Source organism: Excalfactoria chinensis, chromosome 5 (assembly GCF_039878825.1).
Source record: "Excalfactoria chinensis isolate bCotChi1 chromosome 5, bCotChi1.hap2, whole genome shotgun sequence".
NCBI lineage: Eukaryota > Metazoa > Chordata > Aves > Galliformes > Phasianidae > Excalfactoria > Excalfactoria chinensis.
The window spans coordinates 29,757,545-29,783,209 of record NC_092829.1 but is presented as its reverse complement, the minus strand read 5'-3'; the positions used below and the strand labels follow the sequence as shown (position 1 = coordinate 29,783,209).

At 40.7% G+C, this 25,665-nt stretch overlaps 1 protein-coding gene across 4 annotated transcripts in view; it reads right to left on the bottom strand.

The window, feature by feature from the left end:
• RAD51B (RAD51 paralog B) overlaps positions 1-25,665 on the bottom strand; it is a 329,325-nt gene that overhangs the window by 84,096 nt on the left and 219,564 nt on the right. The window contains exon 11 of one of the 4 annotated variants that reach the window (XM_072338182.1): positions 21,792-21,879. The exons of the other annotated variants lie outside the window; for them this stretch is intronic. Within the exon in view, the coding sequence (XP_072194283.1) occupies positions 21,854-21,879 (26 nt within the window). The 3' untranslated portion in view covers positions 21,792-21,853. Of the gene's footprint in view, positions 1-21,791; positions 21,880-25,665 lie in introns of those variants that run through there. 4 annotated transcript variants of the gene reach the window in all.

The following is a 25,665-nucleotide window of genomic DNA, read 5'->3' as shown; positions in this document are numbered from 1 at the left end:
CATGATGCACTGTCAAAAACAATTAACAGAAATGTGGAAAATGATATTTTCCAAACACTTTGCAAGTGCTAACTATTTATCCCACAGATTTTCACACGGGACTTCAGAATTATTAACTACTGGTTGAAAGGGCTGACCCATGTTTGTTATCCATTGTCACTCAACAAGTGCAGACCTGAGCGAACATTTGAACTAAGGCATTCATGGTGTCCATCAACATCTTCTATCCATTAGACTGTACTGCTGGTTCTCACTCTAAAAGAGCTACTTGTGATTAAGAATGGATGACTATTTTTATCTGATTTACCCATTAAAAAAAACCTCTATTCAGTGAACTGTATGTTCACTTACATTGTGCTTACATTGCAGTTCTTAGAGAATGTTTCCAAATAAAGAACCACCCTCATTAGAAGTGCCATTAAATAAGCCTCCGGAAGCATTACAGGTAGACTGTATCATACAAAGAGTACTGTCCCAACCAGTCCACCCACAGAAGGATCTGTAACACTTTAGAACAAAACACAGAAAGCTGCTCCCAGGACAGCGCTGGAGGAGCAGACGTGGTGCTGCTGACACAGAGCATACACTGATGTCAAGATGTGGTCCTGGTTCTCCACTCTTACAGCCTCCCTGCTCCCACTGCTGCTGTACCTGTCACAGGCATGCTCTGTTACCTGCATGCTCTGCTCAGGGTTGTTTGTTTCTCTGTCCATTCAAAAGTCAGGAGACAAGCAACACTGCTGTTTTCCTTCCACTCTACAGCCAGTTGGGTTTTTGCTGGAGTTCTTGGCTCTCTCCATACAGCAGGCATGACAACTGGATTTCTGTACTTGCTGTCTCTTGATGAGATTTTTCTCTTGTACCTCTCACCCTGCTTCTGCTTTTCCCCTTTTTTCCTGAAACCTAGCTGACAGCACTACTGTTTTGGGCTGTGCCCTTTGGCTGCAGGGCTACTTAGCCCTGCTCCCAAGGGGAAGCCCCATACCCTGAAATACAGGTCAAGTAAGTTAGGAAGTCCATGAACCAATCATTCTCTTTGAAAGCTATTTGAAAAAAAAAAGAACACATTCACCAGAGAATGAAAGAAAGGTTTATAACTACTAACAGAAACCATTTGATGAACATAAAGCAGGGAATGTATTGGCATTGTCAATCCAGACTAAGGAGAGGCAAGAAGAACAACAGCCTGCGCACTGTTACTAAAGCTTCTCTTTCTGTTAATGGAATGGCTTTTGCAAGAGAAGTGTTATATCATCATTAATAAATAAATCAATAAAATCACAGCAACAACAAATAACAACAAAAAACAATGATAAAGAAAACAAACCCCAAATAACTCCATAAACCCCCCCCCCAGCATTCTCTTTTATGCAGCTGAGCACCTTCATCTCACACTCCTGATTAAAAGCATAGACTGACTCCACACTAAACACTGCTTGCCTTTATAAATCAGCCAGCAGGAAGAAAAGAGATGATGTCCTGGATGTTTGAATCACTTCAAACTAAAGTTATACACTAAAATGTCCACCATTGATTTTCCTAAAATAAATAAACAAACAAAAAGACCCCACCAAAAACCAAACAACAATGACTAAAAACCAAAGACCGTTATGGGAATTTTTGCTTCTTCTCTCTTGAAAATAACATGACCCATTGCCCATTTTTTAGGCCAGATTTCAATCCACTTCAGCCAGCTGTCAGGAAACCACAGAAGGTGCTTGAAAGAGCACAAGAAATGGCTGGTTCTAATCTGAAGGGAAAAAAAAAAGCTGAGGAACAAGGCAGCTACTTGTGGCAGAATGTTATTTTTTCTCCAGTCTCTGCCTGCATATTTTCACAACATGTGTACTCTGTTACCCCGTCACTTCCCTCTTTTCCTTGGGTAAATATCTCTGCTTTGGAATAAAAGAAGGCCCAGGGGTGCTACTTGTAAGGACTGCACTCGCCTTGAGATGTTGTTTTTGAACTGAACACATACAATGGCCACATTTCAAACTTGGACCTTTGCCATCATAGATGTTGCTTTTAGTTTAACCTTCTCAGATGATGGGAGGGGGAAGGCTGGAGGTAAGGAAGAGGCTGTTAGTGGGGTCACACACTCCATCCCTTACCAGATGTGTGATCTCATGGGAGCTGAACACGATGGCCCACACAAACCCCTCCAAGCACACAGCATAATGATAAGAGAGGGGAATGCAATCTGACTCACTCCAAGTACCAAGAGCTTGCAAAATCAAACATAAGACCCAGAAAGAAACGGGTGATTAAGCCATATTCTCTCAGCAAGCTACTTAGATCAAAATGAAATGAAACAAAAGGTGGGATGAATACTCTATTTTGTAAGGAAATAATTTGTTTACAGTTTATTGGTGAGAAAGAGAATCAACTCAAATGAGGTCATGAATTACATGGCAATGGAGCAGTAGGTAGGGGAAGGACATAAATTGGCAACAGGCTCACTCTGTGCAGGCACATCCCAAACTACTTCCAAGTGGTATGCAGATAAAGCCCAACTCCCTGAAAGTTGCCAAGTGCGAGCTGAGCAACTCAGTGCTGGGGACGGCTGCCAGTGGAGCTGGGGGTGGTGTTCAAGCAAATGAATTTGGGAACAAAACAAAGAATTGAGTAGATCTTGAGAGGTGTTTGGGAAGTTCATGAGGAGCTGTGAAATCTCCACACTGAGTGTTAACTCTCACTTTGCAAAATATCCAGGAACATATAATTTACATGCAGATGCATGTAAATAGATAATAGATAATATATCCAACAGATCACCAAAAGAGTAGTACCTAAATGCTTGGTCTTTGTTAACTAGCTATTCCTCCCAGATCATCCAGATTATCCCAATCTGATCCCTTATTCTTCCAAAAACAATGAAGCTACCAAGATTTTCTCTGTCCCATAATTACATCATCATTTCTTTCCCTGAATGTCCCCTTTTTATTCACTCTTTTCTCCCTGATCTCCTTCACTTCTTTCACCAACCCTACCCTTCCTTTCCCTCTCTACTTACTGACTCACCATGGGGACATCCTGCCTTCAGCTACACAGCTCTGAGAAGTAACCAACCCCTTGTAGAGATGTGGGTAACTACAAACCACATGGTTGAACGTCCTTCTTGTGATGATACACCAGTACCATTCCCTTTCTTCTGGCAAACCTCACCCAAAGGACCGCTTCTCCCATCAAGCAATCAGCCAGCATGCAATGGAAAAGATAGGGCAGATGGTATTTCTTTATCTGTTATGAGCGTGCTTTCATAATGTGTTAGCTAGCAGTAAATTTGCTATAACTATTAAAGCTCCTTGAAAACTATTTTGGCACACTGTGTTTCTCATGTCACACACGTTTAACTCCCTTTCCAAACAGCACACCTCATCTGGAGGCCGAGCAGTGATCCATTGCTGAGGAGGGAGTAGGTGCTGTTAGAGAAATGCTATAAATGGGCATATGCTAGGTCAAGCACTAGCACGTGTTATGTGTGCGCAGACTGAACTGGTCCCTTGCGTAGTCCTGAGACAGGGGGAATTAAAATCATATTTATCATCTGCTTTTTGTGGTGCAGAGGGATTTAGCCAGCATGATACTGTAAACCTAGCTTTTGTGCATCAAAACAGAACTAAAATTAGAAAACTCCGTCACTGTTCAGCTGTTTTAGAAAATACAAAACAATCAACATTTTTCTTGCTGCTCTCTCAGCAGAGCTATAGTAACAGCAATAACCTGTAACTGGGAATCTAGCAAGCTCCAGGGAGTTCTACAGCCCAGAATCCTGTAGGTCAAAAATAGTTCCACAATAGAATGTATGCTACGGAAGCTGTCAATTTGTTTATACACATAGAAACACTGGGAACACTTCAAGAGAGGTTATGAATACAACAAACATAAATTTCTGTAGCTTCTTTACTAACCAACAGAACTAACTGGATTGCTTTTGTCAATTTCAGGTTCTTAAGCCACTACTAGGATGCAAACAGCTCAGGAGTAAAACATAGCAGTACTTCATGAGAGCCAGGCAGAACTACGCAGCAGCAACAACTATATAAAGAATTCTAATAATATTACAGGAGGAGAATTTAGGCTGCACATGTGGTAAATGGAATTCAGATGCATTTTGGCGTGGAAAGGCTAAGACGTTTTTCACCTATAGCATATGTGGTATGCTCCCAGTGCTACAACAGCCAGAATGTCTAAGATTAAGGAAAGAAAAAAAGGAAAAAAGAAAAAAGTCTGTTGTGAATTTTGCACTGTAGTTATCTCTGGCGAGCCAACCAGGACAGATTGGTTGAGTCAGGGCAGCTATCCTTGAGTCATCTTTCATCCTTCTGAGTCTCCCTGTTGCCTTTTGGGGCGCACCACACTGTCCTGTTCTGTGACAAACAGCTGATTTTCTCAGTGCATGCTATGGGAACCATGCTGTTCCCAAGGGCACTAACAGGAAAAGAAAACCATCACTATGGAAAGATGCAGAAAGTCACCCAGAGCTCCGGTAGTTCGGTGAGTGTGTGCTTGTACCCTCCAGCACACACCAGACAACTCATTAACGTAATGTGACCGCAGAACGAAGGCTCCCCAAGCCCTGCTGCTGGACAGGCTGGGAGCCAGGTGCAGCCCTTGCAGCCCTGACCTCACAGCAGGAGGCCCATCTAAGAAGATCCATAAGAAATAAAAAGGTGTACACCTGCCAACTCATAACAGCTTTTAACATGATCCTAGCAATGGTTTTGTGGGCAACGAAATGGAGGAACATAGAATCACAGAATGCCTTGGGTTGGAAGGGACCTCAAGGATGATCAAGTTCCAATTTCCCTGCCACAGGCAGGGCCACCAACTTCCAGATCTGGTACTAGACCAGATTACCGAGGGCCCTGTCCAACCTGGTCTTGAACACCTGCAGGGATGGAGCATCCACAGCCTCACTCAACATGAGAGACATCTAACACAGGTGATGCCAAGGTCTGATACTTCAGATAAAATGGCACAGGCCCTGCTGCTGCATGTATCAGGCAGAAATAGGGGACTCTTGTACACAGCTCCTCCATGGCTGCTTTCCTCTCCTTTGGCAGGTTCTTGTTTTAAACTTGAATACTGTAACTCCACGATGTCACAGATCTCCAGAGTCATCTAACAAACCCCTGACATCTACTGCTGCTTACCAGAGGTCACAAGATTTCAAGACATAAATGCTAAAAAACCATCTAGCAGGTCTCTTACTAACATTTTGATGCATCCATACTGAGCTGTATTTTCACACCATTCCCTTCCACTCTCCTTTGACTGGATAAAAAATCAAGGGGGGGGAGGCGGTAAGCCTATGAAGACTGATGATCAGGGAATCCTCATAAACTCACTTCCTATTGGTCTGACAAGAAGGATCCCTGGGAAGCTTGAGTGGGGAGCCTTCTCACAACAGTCTGATTATCAAATCCACTTCCCTCCTGAAACACTAACCTCACAGGGCCAACTATCATAACAATATGAAAGCATCATAATAGCTTGAATGCCGTAAATTACTTTTGTAACTTGGGACATGTGAGACACACTTTCAACACACTGGTTCCTGGTGATGCTGTTTGCATGTCTGCATCACTTGAGAATTACCCAGGGTCTGAAAGATTCATGTGCTGTACAAATTCAATTTCAGAACAGAAATGTGATTCTCCAGACATCAAATTTCAGGCAGTCACTGCATCCACCGTAATTTTAACAAGCAGACTTTATCACTGCCCAAAGTTGCATCCCATTCCTTAAGAATATAATGCATGTTATCTGGTAGAGTCCTACCAAGCATTTCCAAAACCTTCTAGAAATAAGCTGCATAGTTTTCTTTTTCTTCAGGGTTTGCCATTTACAGGAATTCAGAACTGAAGGCACTTTTGTCAAGTTCCAGCTTTGCCTTTCTCAGTTCTATGTCTTGGATCTTTTTCATTTTGTGGTTTTCAGGCACATATATATACATATTCTTCACCTATCCATGGAAGACATTATCCAAGGTGGTATGTGTCTCCTTCTCTTTTTTGTTTTTTCAGTCTCCTGAAGTTTCTCAGGGAGCACTTCAGCATGCAGGCACACAAAGCTATTCTCACACTTCTCTATCTCCTAAGCCTAAAAAAGAAACTGCACTTAAAAACACATTTTAGTTCAACTGTGTCCTTGAAACCCCAAACTCTATGAAACTAGAATGAACTAGTGTAAATCAAGCAGCACTCCTACCACTTAGACCCGCCCTGCAAGCCTTTCCAATCAGGGAATCTAAAATTACCATATTTACAGCATCTGCAGCGGAGCCAAGCACAAAACAAGATGAATAGCTGTGACGCACGAGGCAGAGTGTGGAAGTATGCAGCTGGGCCTGCAAACAATATAGGCACCCGGCACTGAAGTCTATCTAATGCTTTTCACAGACCAGAGTGACTAAAAGGGGAAGGGGGGAGGGAGGAGGAGAGAAATTCCAGGAAGATGAGTGAAAACACAGCAGAAATCCCAGGCTGCCTCACTAATGGGTAATTGAAATGACTCACAAAAGGTCTAGTAGGGAATTCAATTAATTAGGGACGTGACTGCACAGAGGGGAGGAGGGAAAGAAAAGAATGCAGGCGATACAAGAAAATCACTCCTCTCCATTCACTTAAAAAAGGACCTGGAAGAAAACCTCGTGGGAGGAAAAAAACCAAGTTTTTCAAGGCAGTGCCTCCACCTCTTCTTACACATAGAAAAAGGCCACAGTAGTACTTATCTGAGCTTCAGGGGAGGAGAAAAGGACAAATATGTATATCCTCATTCCAGCCCTCCTCTTTCTAATGAAAGAAAGGAAAATAATAAAATCTGGTATATTGGTTAAGTCACCGCTGAGGCAATTGGTATCAAGAAACTACGAGGACAAAAAACCTGAATGATGCAGGACAGTTTGATACAATGCTGCTAATAGCAGCCATCAAATCATAACAACACTGGTTACTCCTGCCAAAGAGGAGAAGGCAATAGGAAGCACTGGGAAGAGGAATAAATGAGAAAAGTGCGATGCAGGAAAGCAGAGAGAAATGAGAATGGGGCCAAGAAGAAGAACTGGATTTAACAAAAGCAAGAAGAAAAACAAAAAAAAAAACAAAAAAAAAAAACAAACCAAAAAAAAAACAAAAAAAAAACAACGGGAAAAGTGTGAATAGAGAGAAGATGAAAGGACATGAGCAAGGGAATAGATGAGAGAAATAGGAGAGGGAAAGGCTGTATAGGAGGAGAAGAGCACATGTGGAAAGGATGAGAGAAAGAATGAGAAGTTTCACAATCAGCCAGCAGTTCAAACTTGCTGTGATGGGTACATGGGAACAGCAATGTTGATTCAGCAACCATCTATTGACAAATACTGCTTCTAACCAAGCCTCAGAGTCTGAATTTACACTAGTGCTCATTTAGAAATCTCCAAGAATGCGCAACCTAAACTTTCAGGCCCGCAACTAATCATTACTGGTAGTGGAACAACTGGGCCAGATCTAATGACCAGGGGCAAGTGTTGACTCAGGGGACTGAAAATGTGATCTGCAACCGTTTAGGACAAAGTTACCATAGCTTGAAACATGGCCCTTGTTAATTCTGACTCCCAGCTATTGCTGGCAGGCTGGCTGTTCAATTGCTTTACACAAAAGAACCTCACGGTCATTGTTTACCTTCATGAATCATGATGAGATCTAACAAAAAGTACTTCTTAGGCCCTATCGGGTTCAGGCTGAATGCCCTCTGAAGGCTTAGATATGCTCTCACGCTCAAGGATCAAGATACTATCGCTGTGAAAGGTTGGCAAAGTTTGAAGTATGCTGCATGTTTGGGCAATTATCTGAGTATTTCTGTTCCCAGGGCTGTCAATCTAACATCTGAGCAAGGAAACATAAATCAAATGATAATACTACGCTGGCGACCAATAATGTCAGCTTCACCGTCAAATGTTTCAGAAAAGATTTTTTATAAGCTTTATTTACTGCAATGAAGATGTGACAAAGAAGCAACAACTATGTAGTCAAGACGTGTCAGACCAGGATGAAAAATGAAGTATTTAGGTGACAAGAATCATGTTACAGATATATTTTTACCAGTCTTTATATATGCTTTTGTCCAGAAAGTTTTCACTAATGTGAATAGTGACCATATCTAGTCTTTCACAATGTCTAAATTAGATTAATGCAAAAGAAGAATGTATACAAATTCCTAGCTGATGCTGAATCTACCTTCCAGCAGTGCCATGCTGCTGGAAGAATCATCTTCCAGAAGTGGTATAAAATTGAGATCCAAATTCCTTCAGATAGTTTAAGAAAAAAGCTCTTTTGCAAAGACATAATTGCGGGTGCTCTGGACAAATTTAAATATAGTCTCATTTCTTCCAGCTGGGCTGCTTGGTTCTATGGAAAAGGACTACAAACAACTTGCATTCAGTTCGTAGATGCCTATGTAACAATGCAATTGTCACACAAGAATTACAATACAGCTATAAAAAGTCAGTTAAATCAGGCAATACCAATAGCAAATTCAAGCTGGGCAGCCGATGCACCACTTGACACAGTACTTTATTCTGCTTCAAAGCTCCATTCTTTTCGAATTCTCTCTAACTGGTCTAATTAAACAGGCAGTGCAATGTGCTCAGAAGGTCACGAGTTCCAAGCCTGAGCGCCTCCAAAATTTAGCAGGGCCTTGGTTACACTACCAGCATGATTTTGTTTTTCTGATAGGGTCTCGATCAAGCTGTATCCTTGAGAACTATGGGCTAGGTCAACATGTACCTTGAGGCTGTCTGGATTCTGTTAATCGACGCTTGTGCTTTTTGTCCAGATCCTTTTCTCCCCCTCTTACAAAACACTCAAAAGAAAAAAACAAACAATCCTCTCTTCTACAAAATTAAAATAATTAAAATAAATTCCTTTTCTCTCTCTAATTAAGTGCCATCCTGTATTCAGTCAGTTGACAGCACTAAAGAATTTTTCTGTATTCCATAATGTCATCTTCCCTTCCTGATCTATTCAAAGCCTCTTGTACATATTTAATCACTCCTAGCCAGGTCTGGCTAATGAAATGCAGGGCCTTGCCCTGACCTGACCTTGCTATTTCTAGTTTGGCTCAGCACATCCTCTGCTAGCTGGTTTTGTAAAAAAAAAAAAAAGTTTCTCTCCTCTCTTGGACTTAAAGGCCCTGTTATTGGCAGGGAGTATGGTCAGGGACACTGCTGAAAACAGAATGAATGACTGTGAGCGCTGATTTGCAAAACTCCTGCAAGTCCTAAAAGAGCCACAACAACTTAAGCACAAAGTTTTTTTCCCCTTTTCTCTTTGGCTGGCAAAGACTGGAGATCACTGTTCATCTATGGAGAACGGCTTATGGCTAGAAAAGTCAGTTAAGAAAAAAGGAATGCTCAAACTGCAGTATTCTTTCATAAAGCACTGATATTCACTCTGTGTGAATCTAAGTTTTTGGCACTTACTGCAACTGAAGATATTATTCTTGGTTTTTCCCTTATGCCCTTTTTATTTGCCAGTACTGCAATTTAGAATCTATTTTCCCTTTCTGAGTGCTCATAAAGAAGCGTGATCCTATTTATGATGACTTAGGAAACACTGGATGTTGGGTTAGCCCTCTTGTCACATGATGTTGGTTGTAGGAGTTTATCAACATGCCAATCAGAAGTCAGAAACGTTTCTAGTGTACAACAGGACAACATTCACATGGTGATTCATATGGTATTTTCAAGCTGAGTTTGTTTGCACACCGTTTATGAATTTTTTGGCCATGAGTTTTGGTGTTTGACATAATGAGTTGCTGGAGGAACCATAAACCACATTTGAAGTGGGCCATCTTTTTATTCTTTGCATGTACATAGTGCTTTATGTTGCAGGGCTCTGAAAACTGAATAGGGGTCAGAGATGCTATTGAAAAAAAGGAACCAATAACCAGGTACTTAGACTGTCAGGAAAATGAGGCTCAGCACCTCAGTTCAACACTGTTCCTACATTTATGTATCAATGGAGTCATATCTGAGAAAATGTGACAAAGATGCCTTTAGCTAGCTTTCAAAAAATAATGCCCTGCATCCATGAGGTACTACTGTCAGCTACAAACTAGGTATACTGACCACTTTTCATTTTAACAAGTCCTTATTAGCTCTTCTGTATACAGTAAAACTGACATAAAACAACAACAACAACAACAAAAAAACAACAAAAAAACAAAACAAAACAAAAAAACCCAAACAAAACAAAACAAAAAACCAAACCAAACAAAACAAAACAACTAGATCCACATTTGTAAGCACAGTCTTTTGTCAGCTCAACTATAATTATCAGGTTCAAACATTCTGCTGAACAGATGGACATTTAGACATTACTGGAAGGAAGGAATGTTAACATCATGTTTGCAGTCACTAAACTCAAACAATACAGTTGTGTCATCTTCCTCCCAACACTTATTTTTTAGAATGGTTTCCTACACAGACAACACTCTGTAATTACATTATATATCTCTGTCTACAAACTTTTCAACCACTGATTATTTTCACCTAAGTCTGAAAAGTGTTAGAGGTCTTCAGACACTTGTGAGGTCACAGAATATCAGTGAAAATCAATGCTGAGTAGAGAAGGAAGTCCCTGTAGATGTTACCAGATGACCTTAAATACACAGAAGACTCCTAACTATGGCAACTGCAAGAGAATTTGTAGACACTGAGAACAAAGTACAGATCTGTAGCAAGCCACACATTCTTAGTTTACTACATTCAGATGTTTGTCAGAGCTTCCAAAAAAGATGAAAATTCTCTGTTTGATAGGAAAAAGTGAAAACACACAGATGTCATTGGGCTTGTGCTGACAATCTTTTGCACCACTGTAACACCTGAGCTGAAGGCATACTTTCCTGAAAGAGGAAGCTTTACTTCCTGGTTTCAGAAATGAGGGCTGACACTAGCGCCAATCACTGTAACTGAACATCTGGCAAAAGACACATGCCCATGCTGTCCTTCACCCCTCTTTCATCCGGCCTCAATGCTTCCCTTGCAGTAATGCTCATCTTAGTCCTCAGAAAGTCAGTGCACGAAACAAAAGTGGCAAAAAGCCTGTAACTATAAAGTGAGTGGATTTCTGACCTCCTGTAGGCTTAGAAGAGCACCAGGATTAATGCAAGAGTTGGTCTTCAGCTGGACAACTGCTGGTGACTTAAAGTTTAGAGATCAGAATTAGTAACACCTGAAACCTGCCTGTGACGTCTCACCTTCTGCACCCTGTGGTCCTCTATCAGTAAAAGAGCTCTATGGGAACACACACCAGGCACCCTGTTCAGGCCAACTCTAAGCAAGTACTAAAATGTCATGAAGCCAAAGACAAAATGAACATTCAGCCTCTTCCCTCTACTCCACCATCTTCCCAGGCAGACCCTGACTCTGCTTTGGGATCTACCCCCATCACAGCTGCACAAAATGGAGTCAAGCACAAGACATGTACACTCATATTCATTGTCTGTGTCCTTTTGGCTTTGTGCGTGTGTGTGTGTTGCACAGCCTGCTGCAGGCATGTTTGTCATGACTTTGTGCTACAGACATCAAGATTACGAAGTGCTGAATCTCCCTTTTTAGGCGGTTCCTGATGTTTGGCAGAGCTGGGGAATGCTACCTCGGGGTGCGCCTTCCTGGGGAGTTCTGACGGGACGTTGCAGTTAGGCCGCATCCACACAGCTAAAACCACAGAACTGAAAAACAGCTGCGAAATCCAACCGTGTCTGATCTGCCTCAGCGTTCGGCCTGTCTCCATGGGGGCCAAGTTTGTTTGACTCAAAGTAAAAATATGAGTTAGCACAATTCACTAAGACTAGGCGAAAGCATTTTTGAAAGATTTTTCTCAACCCACTTGTAACAAACAAATTTGGGCCACCACCTATACATGCCAGAAAAAATGTTTATCTTGCTTAGCCAAAAATGAGCAAAATAGACTTTTTGGCAGCATGGATAAAGTGTTAGGCCTGATTTTTTTAAGGTTCCCTCCTAATTCCAGTTTTCCATTCCCCACCCTTCTGTTTCTCAGACGGTTCCCTGTCCCTGATGACCTTTCAGTTTGGATACTGTCATTTTAATTTTTTCTCCCCTACGGTTCTTTTCTTTCCTTCAGCCTTCTTTTATATTTGCCTTCTTTCTAGCCTGTTTAATGAAAACACATTAAAAGACATCCAATCTCTGCCATTCCTACCATGTTTTCCAAGGTACCCTCTCCTAGCCAAGGGCGTACCTTAATGCCTTTGATTAAACTTCCACATTATTAAATAGCTGGGGAAACAAGAATCTTAACAGCGGCCTAAGACCAACATTCCAAAAACATAAGGAATTTTTTATCGACGTGTGTCTTGCTAATACCTAATATATGATACACATATTTACATACAGATTGATTCATGCATTTTAATATTCCTACCACTTCCTCAAAAACTAGCACAGAAAAGATATACATAAGGAGAAACAGAGTAAAGTGAGATTTTGGAGCAAGACAACTTCAGAAGAGGAGGAAAACAGACTAACTAGACAGTTTAACAAGGAAAACTGGATTCTATAAATTCCAGATAAACTGAACTTCCTTTTGACACTACAGACTTTGCATATTTCCCAAACGGTTCTCGAAACTCCTATGCATTAACAGCACGAACCACTTAGAAGATAGCTAAGATCCAAAAAGCAAACAAGAAAACTTTCACCATGCCAGCTACAACTTTCAGAAATGTTATTCAAATTTTTTAAATACAGACTCATACCCAGTCTCACAACATTCACGGTTATATAGTTTCACATGCATTCTCAAGGCTAATAAGATTAACCTAAATAAAGGCCTTCGAACTATTTGTTTTCTGCAGAATGTTTCCTAAAAAACATCTCACTATCTCCAGAGACTTTAAATCACATTGGTAAGCAGTTGTTGTAAGGATGACAAGAAACAATTCTGCACAAGCAGTTGTTCAGGAAAGACTCCCCAGAGAATTCTTATTCTAAGAGTTTGTATCTGCGTGTTTTAGTAAGTGCCTTCCAACTATTGCCTCAGACTTGCTTTTCGGAATATATGAGCGCTTGAAATCAGCTCATGATAAACATGTCATGGGCCCATTTTATCATTTTTAATTGAAAGCAGGTCAGTAAAAAAAAAAAAAAGTTCACGTTCAGAATGCAAAAAAGCATTTGGGAGGGATATGACAAGTGTTCAAGCAACACTGAATGTTCAAATGATGTTTAAAAGTTTTATACACAACACTACTCAGGAGAAGAGAATCTCCACTTAAGCAACCTCTGTACGTGCTTCATAGTCACATCCAAATAAAAAATATACACAGATACCATGTTAGTAAGAGATCAACAACTACGGATACTCAACATGGGCTTAGAAAATATCAGGGAAAGCTAAATGACATCTAAAACATGTAGACAGCCACATTCCAGCTAAGGGTTGTCATATATGTTACTATGAGAGCTGAGTCCCAGCAGAGTCAGAAATCACGTGGTATGTTAAGGAATTTTGGAGCAGATCATACCGTTACTATGTTTTCGGAATCTGATGAAAGAAATGACAATACAAAGTATTTTAATTGTTTTATAGTAGGACTAGAAGGAATGGCCTCAAGTTGCACCAGGGGAGGTTCAGGTTGGATATGAGGAAAAATTTGTTCTCTGAAAGAGTGGTCAGGCACTGAAACAGGCTGCCCAGGGAGGTGGTTGAATCACCAGTCCTGGAGGTGTTCAAGAGACATTTAGATATTGTACTAAGGGACATGGCTTAGTGGGGAAATACTGGTGGTAGGAAGATGGTTAGACTGGATGATTTTGGTGGTTTTTTCTAACATTGGCTATTCTATGATTTAAGAGAGGAGTCTTCTGTGTAAAAGGTCAGGAATAATCTGCTCCATTAAAGAATGGAATGAAATAATTTCTTTTCATGCTAGTTTCTATCTTTCTTTCTTTTTTTCCCGACACATCCCAGATTTAAATGTACACTGACTATTTGGTGAGCATTCTGTTGTCTGTTACCAATTCCTGAAAATTCCTGTGTGTTTTTCTTTCTTAATAGCAAACAGCATTTTATTTTTCTACTGGAAAGAAGAAAAAAAAAAAAAAAAAAAAAAAAAAAAAAAAAAAAAAAAAAAAAAGTAGTAAAACCAAAAGAAATATCCAATCCTTAGCCTTCAGAAGGCTCTACAGAACACACAGATGACATCTAATACCAGGCTAATATATTTCATCAGACGATAGATGAAGAGAGATTTCAGCTGGTATGCAGGGATGTAATATTAACATCAAATACATTCCAACTCCCTTATCTAATGTAATGTGCCATTTAGCAACTGATATATCAGATCAAGTCTTTGAATCAGTTTTGTGTCATGGGAGTAAAAGATGTCTAATATTTAAATAATCAACTTTTTGACAAAGATGAACTTGATCAGTAATAAAGATTTTTTCCAATCAATGATCTTCAAAAGGTCCCTTCTGTTTCTTTCCAGATGACTACACAAAAACATCACAGTACATAAAATATCCTGGTCTAACCTGCTGCCACTTGTTTCCTTCTTTGCCATTATTTCTTGAGCTTTATGAGGTACTTTTGTAACTGCCTGGGGCCTAGAAAAGGCACGCTCTTGCTTTCATATGGGAACTGTAGGCACTTGCATCCTTTCCCTGCCAGAACACACACACAAGCTGCCACATTCTTCTAATTACAAAAGAAAAAAAAAATCACAGCTGTAATATTAATAGCAAATACGTTCTGGTTTGTGTCTGGTTACACTCAGGTGAATGCTGATAAGTCATGTGTGTGGCTCTGATACACATCTCTGCCACTGCAACACCACTCCTAACGCACCTCAGACTCTTTTTGATATTGTCATAAACCTCAGTCGTGAATGGATTCTTGCTATCCCACTCCAGCATATAAACATACGAGCCTTCGTCTCCCTCCCAGAATCTCTAACATCACTAGAGAAATGTAATTGCAACAAATGCTGCAGCATCACTTCCTCCAAATGACAACTTTCAGATACCATTCTCGAACATTTGCAAAATACACAATGAAGAAAATCTATTCTAGTTAAGCTGTTTTGGGAGTCGTGTTGCACAAGTGGTTCAGCGACAAAAATAGCGCATCAAATTAAAGTACCATTGTTAAACAAAACTATCTGTACTGTGCAACCAGTCAAAGTGGTGGGCTCCATAAGGACCATCTTGGCCATATTAGGAGGTACGTACATATTTTGCCTGATGAATCCTATAGGATGAGCTGTACTGGATGATTTTGGCTAGTGTCATGCATTTATAAAATAGGCAGTTTGCTATGGAAACAATAGTAACACAGTCCAAGCACAGCACTTTTTTTGCTGTGCACTAACACTCAGGCAGTGCTTGTGAAGATACCGAGTGTCCTGATGAACTGAGTGTCCAGCTTACCTGTAAGACTCCTCTCCAAGTGCACAGCACTCCTGGCACTAAACTGGAGACAGGCATTCAGCACAATATGTTCAGCACAACAATAGCCCCAGACAAAAAAACTTAAGCAAGAAAGCCTGAAGAACACTGTAAATAGCATACTACACTTGGACCATAACTTAAGCTCGGTGTCTCCACAATACAAGCTAATAAGCAAAAACAGAGCTTAAAATAAACAGTAGGAAAGGGTTGCCAGGCACTAATGAAATATTAACTTCCCTACATTGAGAAAATTCCTTCATTGCTATCGACTACCACAGCTTAGCCATTGCTTTCTGGCTTGATCAGAGAGCAGAGAAGGACATATAATGAATTTCTTACAAGTTGTAAGAACTTTATATGCTCTTTTTAATAGAAAACATTTTTTAGACATAGCAGGTTCAAATCTAATAAGTCTATGAATATCTAATCAGTTTTGTTTTCTTCTTCTTTCTTTTAAATTGTGGTCTGCTAGACCATCATGGAAGAAATTTCCAGTAATTCAGGAAAAAATTTCAATTACTAGACCTGGCTTAAATAACTTTATAGCAAAAGACATTATCATACACAATCAACAGCTTCATGGATAAAGCTCTGTCCTGAAAGATAAATACCTTCCCAAAAGGAGCAATGAAGCTGGCTGCTTAAAGACACTACCACTGTAGAAGCCTGCCTTAACTTTCTCCTTTGCCAGGGAAACATGACCTGAGGCAAAGGGATGTGGGGCAGTAGTCACATTAGTTCCTGGGGAAATGATGCTTCTCTGCTGTCAAAGCCTCAGTTTCTGCACTCATAACTTACAAGAGAAATGCTCAAAAGTGGCAAGTTACACTACGTAACTCCTGATCTATAAGTCAAATTGAATTACGCTGCTGGAATTGCAAGCCCTTGAAGGCTCCCCTGTCCTGGGTTTTGTCCTTCTTACAGCACCATGTTCAGGCCTCTGCAGAAAGCATCAGCCATTCCATGTTCTGCTGTGGGCCTGAAGGAGCTGCCCCCGGGTCTGAGCAGCCCTACACACTCTGCCCCAGTCCTAGCCCTGAGAGGCAAGTTGAAGGGAAAGCAGGCTTGAAATGCCCGTCCCGTCCTCCTCTTCTCTGGCACAGGCAGCACTACTGTTCTTTCTAAAAATCCCCTGCTCTTAGTAAGGTTTGTTTTTCTAACTGGTTCCCAGAAACCTCTTGGGGGTTCCAAGCCCAGAAAAGTAATTACCGCGTTACTTTGGCCACAGACACAATATCAACCTTGTTAGACTTGGCCTGTGGAGACAGCCAAACACCTGCTGCTGCAGCATTTATTTGATAAGCTTCATGGTTCGCTAACATAAACCTGATCCTGCTGACCTGCAGGAGGATGAAAAGAGAGGAGGGGAAAGGGTGGAGCAGGTAGGTGATCTCATGGCCCGCAGCCTAGCAGCCTGCAGCCCGCTCTCCCAGCAAGCTCCCATTTCTCTTTGCTTTCTTGTTTCCTGGTGAGAGCTTCAGAAAATTGGTTTTCCCCCTGCAGTTATGCAAGCAGATGTGGAAGGGGCTAGGATTCCCATGCCTTATGACAGATTAACTGACAAGCACAGGATCAATAAAGGAATTGTTCTAGCTCTGGCTGCATCTGTAGCCTTCTGAAGCAGACAGAATAGCTGCACACACTCGTGTTGGCATGGTGGTGCGCTCTGAAAGGCTGGCTCAGTACCAAAGTCCATTAGTTAACAGCAAGGGGGGAAGGAAGAGCTGCAAATCAGTCAAGCCAACAGATAAAAGCCTGGGGGAGAAAAGCAGATGTAGAAGTAGAAGCTTGATTTTTTTCCCCCCTCAAATGATGCACTTTTCTGGTCAAGGACAAAATAAATAAATAAATAAAGATGAGGGGGGTGATGAGAATGAAACAAGGTTTTATCCAAAACAGGACAATCTTCTCCAATGGATACAGTCATAGGGAAAAGAAGAAAAAATAAACAAACAAATAAAAAAAGAGCCAGGGAATTTAAGAGGAAGGAGAAAATAATCTTCCTATGGTGCTCAGTGTCAGGAAAGAAACTTACTCTTCTGACATGTTAGCTTGCTCTCCTCTAGGCCTCACATTCTCTCTAGGTAGAGGGAATAAAAAACACACTATGTAGAAAACCAGGAGAGGACCTGCCTGTTTATCTGATAGTTGTCATCTACACGGAAAGAGTTTGACTTCAGGACAGTGAGTTTTCTAAGTGTACCCCCCTCTGTCTGTGTATACTGACAGTGTGTCTTGGAGATACACAGCATGATTCATCCACTTGGGAGACAGCGTGAAGCAGATGAATCACTGTGGATGACATCAGGGCCAGCCCAAACTCTTATTCAAACTTGGCAAAAATCTGAGGACTAAACCTCTGAACATGTGTGGAATTGTCTACATGATCATCTTCCACCTTATTTCACCTTCTGCTGGCTCAGAACTTCAGGAACTTTATTTTGTGATGCAGAAAAAACGGCATCAATTAAAAGAATATGCCACAAGACATTTTCTAGATAGATCGAAGCCAAATCAAAGCAAATATCTCAAAAGAAACCTTCTCTTGTGGACTTCTCAAGTCTAGTTTTTCAGGTATGTGTAATTCAGATAACAGATGATAAACATCTGAAGTTTTGGGCCAGTACCAGAATTCTACTTTTGTGTTCACCTTTCACTGTGCACAATCCACACATCAAAGCAAAAAGCTAAGCAGGCTCAGAAAACCAGCATGACTTGACTCTTTGAGCTGCAGTGCAGCCAAATGTCCTTCAGTTCTTCCTTTACTGTCTGCCTGTTACTCTCACAATAGCACGAGATTTTTAGAACTCACTGTAATCAGGATGAAAAACAAATAACCTGATAATATTGGGAAACTCTTGTGGAAAGTATTGCAAGCAATAAGATGCAGAGCATAAGTGAATTTGAAACGTACCAGGAAGCCTATATTGTTTGTAAGCCTGTGGGTACAAAAGACTCACAAAACAAGGGCTACCCAGCATGAAAATGTTGTCAGCTATGAATGATGTGTCCAGCTCCTGGTAAATGCACCAGAGTGAGCCATCTTAGAGTTTCATTGGAAATTCCTGATGACTGAAGCCAATAACTTCATTCTCTATCCACCATTTTGCTGGAGGCAAACAGAAATAACTCAAAATCAAGCAGAGATATTAAGTTCATTATATCTCCTGCAGTTTCCACTGAAATAAGTAGAAGGCATTACGCCTGGAGCAACCTACACATATGTGACCCAAGACAGTTCCTCTACACAAACTGTGGCCCAGGCAAGCCAAAAGGTTGGACATCTGTGGACTAAGGTGAAGTACACTTGGTTACCATGCGAGAATCAGCACCCAAGGAGCTTGACCTGAAAACACACCTTGGCCTGAAGCACAGCAAGGCAAATGAGAGACCATGACAGCCATCCATCTCACTCAGAGAATCCCTAAGAGAACGGCCATATGCTGACAAAGAACACTACAGTTGAAAAGAACCTAAACTGTACAGCAGATTCTTAAAATAAAACCTCCCAACAAGGTCCTCTTTCCTGTTCTGTTACCAGCCACCCAGCCAGAGGAGCGGAGCTTACTCTGGATTCATGTAACCCAGCCGTGCACAAGGGCACTGAACAGTGCGTGTGTGCATTTGACTGAACAGCTTTGTGTTGCTTGCTTAAAGGACCATGAGAAGAACATGAAAGCAGGATGTCTCTTTCATTTTTAAGGTGAAAGCTGGAAAATTGTGAGGTTTTTCCTCTCTGTGGGTAAAAAAAAAAACACAAACAATGAGCAAAAGAGTAACAAAGCCCTGAATAGTGAAAGGATAGCAGAGCTCAGTCAAGTACAGGCACTCAGAGGTAACACATTCCATCTGGTGTACTGTGTCTGTGTGAATCTCCAGGATCAAGACCTTATTGCTACCTTACTTTGTGTGACAGGGAAGGATCAAAATGGACAGGCTCAGGGTAGATCAAGATAAAATTTTCATAACTGAATAACGTGCTAGTTGTGAAACAGCTTTTACGTCACAAATGCAGAGCAAGCAAGCAATAGGGTAAGTTGTCTGGCTCTTCAAACACACTAAAACAGGTTTCTAACAAATAACTTCCATGTCATATCTTGGTGACGTGAAATGACTCTGAATCTCATACGTTTCCCCAGAGGTTTTTGTTTGTGCATACCCGGTTTCTTCAACTCTCAATCAATGGAAGAAAGAGACTGTGGCTTTTTGATACAGAGCAGGGTTAAAACCTATTGAAAGCTTTAGATCCCACACTACTGAGTTCTTCCGAGCTAAATAAGGCAACAGTTGTGTATTTATTTGTTTAGCAACTGCTAAAAACAAGACACTGAAAAAAACAAACAACCACCAAACCCCAAACAGAAAGCCTCACAACAACTCCACAGGCTAAGCAGAGTCTGGGCCTCACAAGACAAAGTGAACTGCAGGAACAGATAAATGCCCCAAATGTGGTGAGCAGCACAAAGAATAGCATGGCTCTGCTCTGAGAGAAGCAGAACAGATGAACCTCAATCAGTTGCATAGGAGGACTGAGGATGAATGTGGTATCCCTCTTTCAACACATGAAGAAGATCCTAATGTGAGGCTTACTGTAAGCCTATGTTAACTACATCACTTTTACTACATTAAACTACTGTAGTTAATTCTTTGGTATTTTGCTAGCTGCATAAAATTGTCTGCTTTTGTTTGTTTGTTTTTTGTAAAGAGTACCAATAATAGGTTTCTTTTTAAAGAAAGCCATCTGCAGCCACCAAAAATGGGTTTATTCCCTCAAAATGCTGATAAGTTATTTTACGCCTTAAAAACAAAAATCCGAACCCTGTTAAGTAGACGAGTAGAATTTCAGCTGATCTTTTAATTGCACCTTTGTATTGGCTAAATCCTAGACAACTAATTACTTCTAGTTATTTCTGAATAAACCTTTAGCCACCTCTGCTGAAGTCATCAGTATCTGACGTGCATTGGAGAGAGAGGAAGATGCAATCTGTCTGAGTTCTAAACAAATAACAAACTTGTTAAGCAAAAGAAGAAAATGAAGCAGACCAGTTTGTTTATAACAGCATTTGGGGAAGACCTAGAAGAAACTGGAACACCTAACAGTTTCCAAAAGCCTTTGAGTCTTTTAATTTCAGCCATATCATGTCATAACTTCTGGCAATAAAAAAACATAGGCAGGAACTGCTAAGATTTATAGCTCACTTTCATACTCAGATAGTCTTTCTCAGCACTGATGCATCAAACCAAACTTGGTTTATCCATAAAACTAGTCTAATTCCCCAAAGCTCTGCAGCATCCCTGCCCTGTTCTCAGAGCACTGCAGTGAACAGGAGGTGGATGGGCTTCTGAGAGGGAGGTTCAGTGCATGGTCAGAAAGAGGAAGGATTACAAAAGAAGCCCATGAGAAAACCTAGGTCCCGATCAACCTAGTCTCCAGTTGAGCTGTTATTGATGTAAGAAATGATTTAGGTCAAGGAAAGTACAAGAGATTATCTATGTATTTAACACTTTGGTCAAACTGACTCTTAAAGTAGGAATTCTGAGAAAATGCAAAATTCTCTTTGGAAAGAAATATAAGGCTTTCTGGGTAACTGTATTCTACGTGCACTGCTGAACATATCTCTGTAAATTAGAAAAGATGATGGATAACAAAATGTGGAGAAACTCATTTCTCTGCTATTATTGCAAAACTGGTCAAGAATTAGCAGCTGAAGCCAGGTATCTCCGTATCTCAACCTTAAAAGTATTTCCTTTCAGATTACTCATTCGTGGGGTACATTTGAAAGAGCAGCAAGCAACTGTGCTGGATGGTCATGGCTCATTAGCCAGTCAGCAGTAAATGTCCCGCAAATACACATTTAGCGTAACAAATATTTGCGTGTGGGACTGAGGCACTGCAAAACCACACACCCACAGATATTGTCTTAGCCAGCCCTCCCTTTCAAGGCCTGGTTCCACCCCTTCCTCCATCTCCATCCCTCCACTAACCTCCCCATTTTCCTCTTAGCTTTGCTTAGATTACAAGTTATTGTCACTATATACATGAAGACTGTAACCAAAGACTGTCTGAGCCTAACAATCACTCAAGTCATTTCCAGCTAATTATTTACTGTTTGCTTCTCTTCTCCACCCACTGTCTGGCTTTTCTAGGGCAAAGACATAATCTCTTGCATGTTGCTGGAAGACTACATGCACACCAGTGGAGCTAAGAATGCAATTAAAAAGATTTAATAGGAAAGGGGATGAATAGAACATTCTAGTATTTTCCCTTCAGCACGAGTGTTTCCACTATGATGGCATAGTCTCCTATGCCCAGAACAAGCTAAGCACTGCCTTCTGACAGTGCAGTGGAAGTGCTTGTGGCGAGACAGACCCATCCCTGGCTGATCCAGTTCTTCAATGGGACAATTCACTGTCTGTTTCTGGGGAGGAATGAATGGAGAAGTTAGATCAATTATCTGAGAGTCTTCAGGATACAATCTGACAGATGATGAAAGAGCTCTAATATGTAACCGAAATACCCCGTACCAAAATATCCACATTAAACCTCTGTTGATTACACACAGGTCTGAGCTATCTCAAACCTTCAGAACAGGAATTGAGTTGTTTATCAGTGAAAGCCAAACTTCTGAAAAGCTGGCTGCCCACTACAGAGCCTTTGTGTTGGGTAAATTAGCTTCAGGAAGAGAATCAAAATGAATTAAAACCACATGGAGATCCTCTCCCTTTTCCCCCCCTTTCCTTTTGCTATATGAATCCCCTCACCAGGACACAGAGGCCAGTTCAGTCTAATTTAGTCCGGTGTTTTTGTTTCCTAAAGTCTCAGTCTTGGGCTGAGTCCATTAATGGGCTGCAGCTGATTTTAATCTAGATGAACTCAAGACTTCTCTCCTCTTTGGTTTTAAAAAGATTACAAATTGTGTGTTATATAAATAGAGGGAAAAAGAGAAAAAATGAAACTGAATGAGTAAAAAAGTCTGCTCTCCATTAGCTGACCTGCTGAACAAGCCTGTGATTCAAATAAAGATGAGAAATGAGAGTTATGGGGGGGAAAAAGTTCAAGTGATACTCTGGTAAGTGGAGATCCAGTGCTATCTGATAGCTGCCATTACAATCTCGACAACACAAGAGATAGTAACAAGATTCCTAAAGTAGCAAATCAGATGCTGCAAAGACAGTTCTGATAGCTGCAGCATCCTTTCCTGGTTAAACTCATGTTGATCAGCAATCGTGATCTCTTCCTATCTAATTTGTCTCTAATTTGCTGAAGTATTCTATTTAAAAACAACCACTGAGAATCAAAGTCAAGTGTGAAGGGGCTGTGACCAACAGGGGAATAGACTGCATTTACATGTTGGTCACAGTCCTGCTGGAGAAGAGGATGGAAACCACTCAGAAGGAGGAGAGTCCTTTACGGAGTTGTCTATAATAGACTTTTGTTATTGAAGGTCAGCTGAGAAATACAGTTAAAAATCTACAGTCAATATGCGAGAAAAAAAGGTTTTCAGTGAGCTGTACTCACAAGCAAAAAGATTCCAAGAAGCCAGATCATTATGTCATTATAACTTTAAAATCTCCAAGCAGCATTTGATCCCTCAGAGAATCTATTTCAGAACTCCAGAAATGTTTTTTCTGCATGCATGCTAATGCTTTCCTTTTGGGATCAAACGCATCTGTTTTAGACAAACCAAGAGAGTATTTACCTACATAGAATAAAAAAAAAAAATATCACTGTTTTGCCACATGAAGGAAATACTACAGACATAGCAAAAGAGCTGGTAATGAATAATGCACAGTAGATACACAGAGGAATGGATGGACAGACAGATATGACTAAGAAGAATTGCACAACCCTAATCAGCTTTACCTGAATACAGCCTTTTGTAATAAATCTCAATTGCAGCGATAAGCATGGCTGGATTAAACCCAACAATTTTTCATCCTTTGCTAATGGGGCAAACATAACCTGGAAGGGGTCTGCATGAAACCACCGGAGATTTTATTTGCATAACTTGTCTGCGGTTTGACAAGTAGGACTATACTTGATTGCACGTGGGTGGCTGTGGGGCGGGTGGACAGCTGGGTGAAAAACTATGACAAAAGGAATCTTGTCCCATTTCCTGCCTGCGCTTCTCATTCACTAATGAGTACTGCTCTGGGTCACTCAAGATTTCTTCATCTGTTGTTGTCTCGTCTGTAAAAGGGGCACCCCAGCAGTGGAGCTGTTGTCAGCTTGTCTTGAGAGTTTATTCGTCTGCCTCTCACCCCACAGCTGTGTGGGATTCTAAGTGCCTGGCTGTAAACAACGCCATATTTTTTGCTTCTTTTTGGATGGCTTGAAGGCCAATCTGAGGCCAGATGTGTTTGCTGGTGTAATCTGTTTCCCATTTCTCGTAATAAATGCATATCTCAACAACTATTAATGAAGTGCAATCAGGATTTATCTGTTGTCTTCTTCAGCATGATTTGTATTGGAAAGAGAATGTTAATAAAACATGGTGAAGTCTTCAGTCTCTCTTTTCTTTCTGGAATACTTAAAATATTCATCCAGTGTGTTCCTACCAGTAAACAACCAGGCTGGTGAGTCTGATGCTGCTGCACTCCTGCTGTGGGAACCAATCTCTCTCCCTTGATACCATATGGAAACAACACCATTTTCCTTCAAGAAACACTGTTTTGCAGAAACACTGCCTCATTCTTGTTCTTTTTTTGGCGGCTTAGTTCACTTGAAAACTTACTACCACTTTCTCCTATTGAAAAGCCTCTATCCTAGTAAAAGGGGGGTTAGAACTAAGAGATGCCTTTTGATTTCTATGGTAGGATGGTTTTGAAATAGCTTGTCCCTTCCAACCAACTGAACAGGTGAGGCATTAGTGAGAAATATCCCACAGTTTCATCCCAAAGGAGGTTTTGACAAGCCCTGGAAGGGGAAGGAAGCCCCCTCAGCAGTGCAAGACAGCTCTAACTGCAGAGACATGAAAACAACACCTAAATTGTTCCCTCGGAGTACTCTGAAGTTCACCTGTTGTCCTTCAGTCACACTAATGAACTCAGTCCTCAGTCAGCCTTGCTAGTTCCATTCAGCAAGTGTCCCCAAACCAATCCCCCCAAAAAACTAGATTTCCTCCGTCCCTCTTCAGCCTTATTTTAACACTCCAGTACAAAAACTGTAACTGCACAGGTAAAAACTCCATGATTGATATAACTGCAGACAACAGTTTTAGTTGACTTGGAAGACACAGTTAGTGCTACTAAAATTACTCACGATTATACATAAAAAGGAAATAACTATTTTTGCTTTAGGAAAACACTAAGATTAGCTACTGGAAAAATAAACAAAAAATAATCTAAACACATGTACTCAATCTGAATATACTTACAGTGGATTGACTGAGATGTGCTAAATGTAATCTCGGATTTTTTCTTCAAAGAACCACTACATATTATGATACAAGTAATGCAAAAAAAACAAGTCTGAGTAGTGTCTTCCACCTCACTGCTCCATCTAGGGGGAAGCACAGCATTTTACTGTGCTTCTGTTTTATTTCACATCTACTATGTGAAGTAAAGATGCTTACTTTGGTGGGTGGTCTAAGTTTGTTTTATTTCTTAATTTTATTTTCCAGGACATTTAAATCTTTCTTTCCCTTTTCTCTGTTGAACTTTATCATTTTATGGAGACCAGTAAAATAATACTGACTATTTTATTTCTTCACGCACCCAGCATGGTTTTACACATCAGTTGATCACCTCCAGAACCAGATTTGCCATACAAGAAATATATCTGATTTGAGCTTGGCCCTAACTCATGCCTTTGTCAATTTTGTATATGATTGACATACTCTGACCCCTCAGAGAATATTCCTTACACTTTGCATTCTCTTATCAAATGCTTCCACTCTACTAAATTAACATGTCCTAAAATGCTTAAATTAAACAGAACGAGATGATTTTCTCCAACTAGCATTCTTGCTCTGTCTAATCTTTATCTGACTACAGTAATGTTGGTAGGGCCTTCACAAGACTTAGGTTCTGTGAAGTTGTTCTATAATAAAAGTTTGCAGACAGTCTTCCAAAACTCACATCCTACAGGCTGGAGAAAGCCAAGCCCTTAATTGAGCTAACCAGTAGAACAGAGTTATGAGCGCAGTTTGATTGTGGATTTATGGAAACAGACTCTGTCATAAACCTATAAATGTGGAATTCTG